Here is an 8,311-nt window from a genome sequence, read left to right on the forward strand (position 1 = left end):
GGGGACAGACAACATGACGTCGCCGGCAGCTTCCGCGGTGAGAAAACCGTCGCATCGCCTCGGCGCCGCTACTCGCTCAACACCGCAACCATGCATGAAATCGTGACATTACAATTCGGCCAACAGGCCAACTACCTTGGCACGCACTTCTGGAACGCCCAGGTACATGGCCCCCGTCCTCACCTTTACCTTGATAAGGACTCCACTCACCGGGCCTGAACCGCAGGAATCCTACTTCACGTACGACGACCCGGAAAAGAGCAACGCAGCAGCCGCGGAGCCGTCGCCTGTGGACCATGATGTCCATTTCAGGCCTGGCATCGGCGCCGATGGGTCGGATACCTTCATGCCCCGCGCCGTCATCTATGACCTCAAGGGCGCGTTTGGCAGCTTGCGGAAGATCAACGCGCTGTATGAGGTCGAGGATGATGGCAATGCGGCGTTGTGGTACGTCGTCACTTTTTCCTTCTATTTTTTTTTTTCACTCATTTTCCTCCCAAAAGAGCTTGGATTTGAACATCAGCTTTCCTTTCGAGGAGCAGCGGGGGCATAACCAGAATCGCTGCATCGGCCCTCTTCAAACGAGATATCCGGCAGCTGGCAAAGCAACGTTTCTACCATACTTCTTGAAGCCACATATGCACTAGAAACACGACTGACTCTCTACATCTTCATCCTCGCAGGCCCGGTGCCACAATCACCCATCGCGCGCCCGCCATCCCACCGAGCGCGTACCAACAAGCTCTCGACACCGGCCTACAGCCGCCTGCACTAACCAAGGAAACCGTGCGGTACTGGTCCGACTACAGCCGGGTCTACTATCACCCGAAAGGCCTGGTCCAGCTGCACGAGTACGAGCTGCAGTCGCAGCTGATGCCGTTCGAAGGCTGGGCCGTGGGCGACGAGCTGTTCGACGGGTTGGACAAGGAGCACGATCTCCCCGACCGGTGCGTAACCATCCCACTCCCCGTTTGCATCATTCGAGCTAACAAGCGCCTCGCCTCCCAGCGACCTCCGCCCCTTCATCGAGGAGTGCGACCAGCTGCAAGGCCTGCAGGTGCTCAGCTCCGTCGACGACGCCTGGGGCGGCTTCTCGTCGCGCTACGTCGAGCGGCTGCGCGACGACTTCGGCAAGCTGCCCACCTGGGTGTGGGGGCTCGAGGAAGAAGAGAAGAAGGCGAGAGACCAGCTGCTCCGCCAGCTCGCCAACCAGTCGCTCTCGCTCCACGCCCTCGCCGCCACCGCGTCCGCCTACATCCCGCTCGCCGTCGGCCCCAAGGCCCCCCGCCCGCGCTACATCACCGACCTCGATCCGTCGTCTCGCTGGCACACGGCCGCCCTGCAGGCCGCCCTGCTCGAAACGGCGACTCTGCCGTCCAGGCTGAGGGGGGAGCGGATGACGCCGCTCGCGCAGATGGAGGCCGTCTTCGACAACGGCGGCAACAGGCGCGTCGTCGAGGCGCGCATGAGCGTGGGCGAGGCGGGCGGCTTGAAGGAGGCGCTGGACGAGCGGGTGCGGGCGAAAGAAGAGGGGGGAGGCGAGCAGACGAAGAAGGCGAAGTCGTTTGCGCACGAGGACGAAGGGGAGGAGGAGGGGGAGGAGTGGGATGTGGATCTGTCTCGGCTGGGGCCGGAGGAGCAGATTGTGCAGATGATGCAGCGGGGGAGACGGGGTGGTGGTGGTCATGGTGGTGGTGGGAGGAAGAAGACGCGGCTTTTTGGTCGCGCGGAGGCGCTGCGGGGGGCGTGGCAGGGCGAGGGCGAGGTCGAGGCGTTGAATCAACGTGCGAGGGATCGGTTTGCGGGCGCGCCGATGGTGCAGAGGTTAGTTTTTTTTTTTGGTTTTGGTTTTTGTTCATTTCTTTCTGTCTCATCGAAATACTCACACGATACTGCAGATACACCTCCCACCTCCTCTTTCCCGCCGGCCTGGACAGCTACCCCCGCATCTTTGCGTTTGAGAAGCACAAGGCCAACGACAATCTCGCCGTCCGCACCGCGCTGTCCACGTCGTCGGCCACGTCTGGCCGCCTGCGCGCCATGGGCATGCTCGTTGGAAGGCTGGTTGGTGTCGATATGCGCGAGGAGCTGTCCAACGGGCTGAAGTCGCTGGCGGATGAGTACGAAGAGGGGTGGGACAGCGGGCTGGATGGGGAGGATAGTGAGGATGATGATGAGTGAGGATAACAACAACACGTTATGGTACATGTTTACGATTCATGGAAGGGAGCCGGGAATACTTGGCTGGTGAATCTTTATTGGTTTTACTGACCCACAGAGTCAAATGATGGAGTTCCCACCGCCAGAGAGCATCCAACAAGAGGATCGACAGCCGGCATCGATCCGCGGCTCATCGCCGGGGAGTTGATAGCCAATAGCCAGCTACTTGACGGGATCAAGGCCCGCGATCCCGCTTATCTGCAACAAGAGCTGAGGTGCACAACACTACACGTCATCCCGTTGGACCGACGATATTCCGTGGCCAGGTACAACGGGGCACTTGGGTCCGTGGTGCGCAGGGAACGAAGCACGAGATTTCTGCGACGCGGCTCCGCGAGGGACTACAAAGATGCAGCTCTTCCGCGCCGGCATGTGGTTCAATTCATCGTCCATCCGTCCTGCTGTGCGGGGCATACCTGAAAGATAATCATGGCGCCCATAGACATCGAAGACGCCCTCTCCAAGCTCGACCTGAACGAAAAGGTCGAGCTGCTGTCCGGTGACTACGTCTCTCCCGTCCATTCGATCCCAAACACTGACACCACCATGCAGGCATCGACTTCTGGCACACCAAACCCATCCCCCGCCTCTCCATCCCCTCGATCCGCACGTCGGACGGCCCCAACGGTGTGCGCGGCACGCGCTTCTTCAACGGCGTGCCGGCCGCGTGCTTCCCGTGCGGCACCGCCTTAGCCGCGACATGGGACACGCCACTCATCCACGCGGGCGGTGCGCTCATGGGGCGCGAAGCCATCGCCAAGGGCGCGCACGTCATCCTCGGCCCCACGACCAACATGCAGCGGTCGCCATTGGGCGGCCGCGGCTTCGAGTCTTTCAGCGAGGATCCGTACCTCGCGGGCGCCATGAGCGCCGCCACGGTGAACGGCATCCAGTCGACGGGCGTGGCCGCGACCATCAAGCATTTCGTGTGCAACGATCAGGAGCATGAACGGCAGGCCGTCGACTCCATCGTGACCAAGCGCGCCCTGAGGGAGATTTACCTCGCCCCGTTCCAGATTGCGCAGAGGGACGCGAAGCCCGCCGCCTATATGACGGCGTATAACCGCGTCAATGGCGTGCATATGAGCGACAATAGGGAGATTCTGCAGGGCATCCTGCGGGACGAGTGGGGGTTCGATGGGTTGGTCATGAGCGATTGGTATATCATTTCGACTTCTACTCCCACCACCGCTTGATAATAGCTAAACAACAAAGGTTCGGCACCTACACCTCGGCCGACTCGGTCAACGCCGGCCTCGACCTCGAGATGCCCGGCCCGCCCCGCGTGCGCGGCAAGCAAACCCTCATCGACCACAGCGTGCGCAAGATCGCCGACCAGACCATCGACGCGCGCGTGCGCAACGTGCTCAACCTCATCAACGCCGTCGACCCGCTCGGCATCCCGGAAGACGCGCCCGAGACGACCATCGACACGCCCGAGACGGCGGCCGCGCTGCGCCGGGTCGGCGCCGCCAGCATCGTGCTGATGAAAAACGACAACGACGTGCTCCCCTTCCGCAAAGACCGCTCGCTCGCCGTCATCGGGCCCAACGCGAAGATGGCGGCGTACGCGGGCGGCGGCTCGGCGAACCTGCGCCCCTACCACGCCGTCACCCCGTTCGACGGCATCCGCGCGCAGAAGGAAGACGTGCGCTACGCCCTCGGCGCCGTCGGCTACCGCAGCCTGCCCGTCCTCAGCCCCCACCTGACGCGCGCCAACGACGGCAGGGCCGGGCTGACGGCCAAGTTCTTCACGCAGCCGCCTACGCACGCGGGGCGCTCGCCCGTCGACGAGGTCGCCGTCGAGGCGTCGGATATCTTGCTGTCCGACTACAAGAACCCGGCCATCACGGGCGACACGTTCTGGATGGACCTCGAGGGCTCGCTGGAGCCCGAGGCCGACGGCGAGCACGTCTTCGGCGTGGCCGTGTGCGGCACCGCCAAGCTCTTCGTCGGCGGCGAGCTGGTCGTGGACAACACGGAGAACCAGCGCCAGGGCGACACCTTCTTCGGCTCCGGCACCGTCGAGGAGACGGGCACGATGAGGCTGGAGAGGGGGAGGAAGTACGACGTGCTCCTGCAGTTCGGCTCGAGCGCGACGTCCAACATGAAGACGCCCGGCGCGACCGTCATGGCGGGCGGCGGCGTGCGTGTTGGTGGCACCCGGGTGACGGAGCCGCAGGATGAGATCGACAAGGCGGTGCGGCTGGCGAAGGAGGTGGATCAGGTTGTCGTCGTTGCTGGGCTTAATGTACGTGTTGATGTTGAGGTTTCCTCCTTTTTTTTTATCCCCTCAACTTGCCTATCCTCCCTCCTCATGCTCTCTCCCTCCCTCCCTCCCTCCCTCCCTCCCTCCCTCCCTCTCTCTGCTCCATCGACGAATACCACTCTTCCTACGTGGGTAGTCGAATCTAATGTCCGGACGAATATGTGACTTTTTAAAAAAAAACGCACAAATACGTCCAGATCTTAGATCCGACCACCCATGGTGTTTTCCGTACGTATCCATTCTAACCTCCACTCAACGCAGGGCGACTGGGAGTCCGAAGGCTACGACCGCCGGCACATGTCGCTCCCCGGCCACACGGACCGGCTCATCGCCGCCGTCGCCGCCGCCAACCCGCACGTCGCCGTCGTCGTCCAATCCGGCACGCCCGTCGCCATGCCGTGGCTGGCATCCGTCCCCGCCCTGCTGCACGCGTGGTACGGCGGCAACGAGACGGGCCACGCCATCGCGGACATCCTCTTCGGCGCCGTCACCCCCAGCGCCAAGCTCCCCCTCTCCTTCCCCCTCCGCAACGAGGACAACCCCGCCTTCCTCAACTTCCGCAGCGACGCCGGCCGCGCCCTGTACGGCGAGGACGTCTACGTCGGCTACCGCTTCTACGAGAAGGTGGGCAGGGAGGTGGCGTTTCCCTTCGGCCACGGCTTGTCGTACGCAAGCTTCACTTTCGTCGGCGACGCCGCCGTCGCCGACGATGGGGAGACGGTTGCCGTCGAGATTGCCGTCCGGAATAACAGCTGCGAGAATAGGAAGGGCGCGCAGGTCGTCCAGGTGTACGTCGCGCCCCCGCCCGACTCATGCGCCGTCGCCCGCCCCGTCAAGGAGCTGAAGGGGTTCGCGAAGACAAGGGTGTTGGGGCCGGGCGAGGAGGAGACGGTTAGGGTGGAGTTGCGGAAGAAGTACGCGGCGGCGTTTTGGGACGAGGGCAGGGATGCGTGGTGCGTCGGGAAGGGGACGTATAAGGTGCTGGTCGGCGATAGCAGTGCGCATACTCCGGTTGAAGGCGCGTTTGAGGTCGGGGAGACGGTTTGGTGGAGGGGGCTTTGAGGGGGGGGTGGGGGGAGCGAGAGATGGATATACAGACGAACAGACAGACGAACAGACAGACAGACAGACAGACAGACGGGGAGAGTGGAAGTGGTTGGGGGAGGATGGGGGATACGTTGCTGCGTGGTAGGTAGGTAGCTGGTCTTGTTCCGGGGAAAGAAAAAAAAATAATACCCAACCCGCCTAGCACACCTGGTTAGCGGTCAGTTTCAGAATCTTGGCTAAAGCTTCTCGTAGTGTGGTAGGACCGTAGCATTCCAATCCCTGCGAAGAGTCCGAGGATCATTGACAAACGGATCATCGGCGCTGTGCTCACCGGGCGTGGAGGCTGTGCATCCCCCATTTGTGATCGACAGGGGGAGGCCTGACCAAAAGGTTCCCCGGTCAAGTCGTGCTAACCGAGAAAGGCAAGCACACGCCGTCGGATGCCAGAACCGGCTATGATGCGGAACATGTCGACTTGTGCATGTGGGCCATCTCGGTGTTTTCGTTGCCGAGGCGAGCCGATGGTCTCCACCCGTGCTGGGGCGCAGCTGAGCGAGTTTGGCACTAGGGGTGGCTCGGTTGCGAGAAGCACATGGAGCAATGTCTATGGCAAGGAAGGTCGTTTGCTATGCCATTGCCGACTGCAAGTTGCAAGCTCACACGGTCAGGGTCTTCTGTACCCGAGTATTTTGGACCCTGGTATGCAGCGATCCATGGTCTCGGAGAAGCTTAATCTCATAGACTGGAACCATGGAATTCGCAGCAAGCAACGAAAATTCGCACATCAGTCACACTATAAGAAGCACAGTGCCGAAAGTTGTTCTCAATGCCACACCACGGACAGATCACGATGGATCAATAACAACATCGCCGAATCATGCCTTCGCCGCTTCAGAAGGGGTTTGGAGCTCTGCCCAACGAGCTGGCTGATATTATCATCAAGGAGCTCTCTACGCTCGAACTCGCGAAGCTTTCCAGGACCTGCAAGGCTTTTCGTCGGTGGGTAGAGCCGTATCTCTACAAAGAGGTTGACCACAGCTTTGCGCTACTTCGCACGATAAACATCAGGCCTGAGCTAGCGAAACACGTCCAGACGTATTCGTATGGCTTCGAAGATGATGAGAAAAAGTTGATGGCCACAACGGCACCAGATGAGGCCTTGCAGGAAGAGGTGGCATACACGGTTTGCCACAGATTCCCGTCACCAAGTGTCCGCGGGCAGGTATGCGTTTCGGCTTGCCCGGAATATGACATATGCTGGTTGCTATTACAGTTCACAAACCTGAGGACGGTGCGCGAAGGACGGATTTCCTTCTATTCGCCCTTGGCGGCGGCAAGCCCTCGACCGGACTTGCAAGAATCTCCTGATATCTTTCCCGGATTGAAGAACCTGGAAGTCGGTGTCGACGATATCAGCGACTGGGAGAGTTGGCCGTGGCGGGTTTGGGAACTCGGCTCTGGACGGTTTCTCGACAGCCTGGACAGCCTGGTGTTGAGGTTCTGGCAGGATGAGAATTTTTCCCTACGACCATGGATTGGTGCTTGGGACGGGAAGCTGCAATACTCTGGGGGCAATAAGCTGCAAAGCTCCCTGACCAAGCTCGCGATCGAATGGATACCCGGTACGATGCGACAAGTGCGTCATTTTGTCGACGCTTCACCCCAGCTGACCGAGTTCCGACTGTACGCGCGAATGGTCTCAGAGTGGGATTGGGACGACGACGACACTTTCGGCCTCTGTGATATCTGTGAGGTGCTACAAAAGGCAAGGAAACTGGAGCGAGTGGACATTAGGCTCCGGGGGCAATGGAACCATTGGCTCGCTCTCACACCCAGCCGGCGGAGATGGGTCGGTGGACGATTCGGGAGCTTCGCAGGGCTTGAGCATCTGAAAGAGCTGCGGATCCCAATATGTGTCATGTGCGGCTGGGAGTTGCCGGAGCGGATTGAGGACATCGACGGCGACGCCTGGCTGCCGGCCAGCCTCCGGACACTCACACTGACACAGGCTCTCGGCGACACGTGCGATTACCAATGGACGCCGGGGCCGACGGCGGCCTTGTGCCGGGGACTCCTGAAAGGCGCGCGCACGCGATTGCCCAGGCTGCAGCGGCTGACGGTACCGGAAAGGAAGGTGTTGCAGCCCGGCGACGCAATCGGGCGCAAGCTCGTCGAGGCAGCGGCGGCCGAGGGCGTGGAGTTGGAGTTCGACGCGGCTGAGTGCTAGCCAAGGATTTGCGTATCCGTGTGCGTACGGGCGGCGGAGAACGGAGAACGGGCGGCTGGCGGGCGGGCGGTGGGCGGTGGGGGGCTCGGAGGGCCTGCGTTCCGGGCCCGAGCGCGGCGGACAAGGCGGCGGGCGGGAATTTGAAGGGGCAGCTCGCGCTAGGTGTTCCTTGCAGGGCGCAGGCTACGGCACGTCACAGGGCGAAACAACGGCCTAACATCTCACTAACTCGCTCTCTTTGACGACATGACGACATGCCCTCAGCCCGCACCGCCCAAATGCGTCCACCCAGCTGCCCTACGTGTCGCTGGAGCTGTATCGAGGGCACGGCCTGGCCCACCTGCAGCACTCGACCAACGCCCGTAAGCCGCGCCTACCACAACCGCGGCACCGCGCGGAACCATGCACTGCCCCGTACCGCCCTCACCTGCCCTCCACTGCCTATCCACAAGTAGCCCGCTCCCGCCCATGCCGTGCTCCCTGCAACAAAAATGTCCCCCGTCCCGACTGCTTCCGCGCCGGCCCGCGGCCACCACCGCCATGCCACC

At 61.8% G+C, this 8,311-nt stretch overlaps 2 protein-coding genes across 2 annotated transcripts; both read left to right on the top strand.

Moving 5' to 3' along the window:
- Positions 1 to 90: 90 nt before the first annotated feature.
- On the top strand, positions 91 to 2,181 carry DML1 (mtDNA inheritance, partitioning of the mitochondrial organelle; the record flags this gene model as incomplete). Its single annotated transcript, XM_066776512.1, has 5 exons — positions 91 to 162; positions 227 to 447; positions 684 to 947; positions 1,009 to 1,824; positions 1,899 to 2,181. 5 exons carry the CDS (start codon positions 91 to 93, stop codon positions 2,179 to 2,181), a joined length of 1,656 nt encoding a protein of 551 aa, XP_066632354.1.
- A 468-nt stretch (positions 2,182 to 2,649) lies between these two features.
- BGL1 (beta-glucosidase) lies at positions 2,650 to 5,551 on the top strand (the record flags this gene model as incomplete). Its single annotated transcript, XM_066776513.1, has 4 exons — positions 2,650 to 2,719; positions 2,773 to 3,361; positions 3,436 to 4,471; positions 4,751 to 5,551. The coding sequence occupies 4 exons, from the start codon at positions 2,650 to 2,652 to the stop codon at positions 5,549 to 5,551; spliced, it is 2,496 nt and encodes an 831-aa protein (XP_066632355.1).
- Positions 5,552 to 8,311: the final 2,760 nt, after the last annotated feature.

This window comes from Diplodia seriata (assembly GCF_021436955.1).
Source record: "Diplodia seriata strain FDS-637 chromosome Unknown scaffold_5, whole genome shotgun sequence".
Lineage (NCBI taxonomy): Eukaryota > Fungi > Ascomycota > Dothideomycetes > Botryosphaeriales > Botryosphaeriaceae > Diplodia > Diplodia seriata.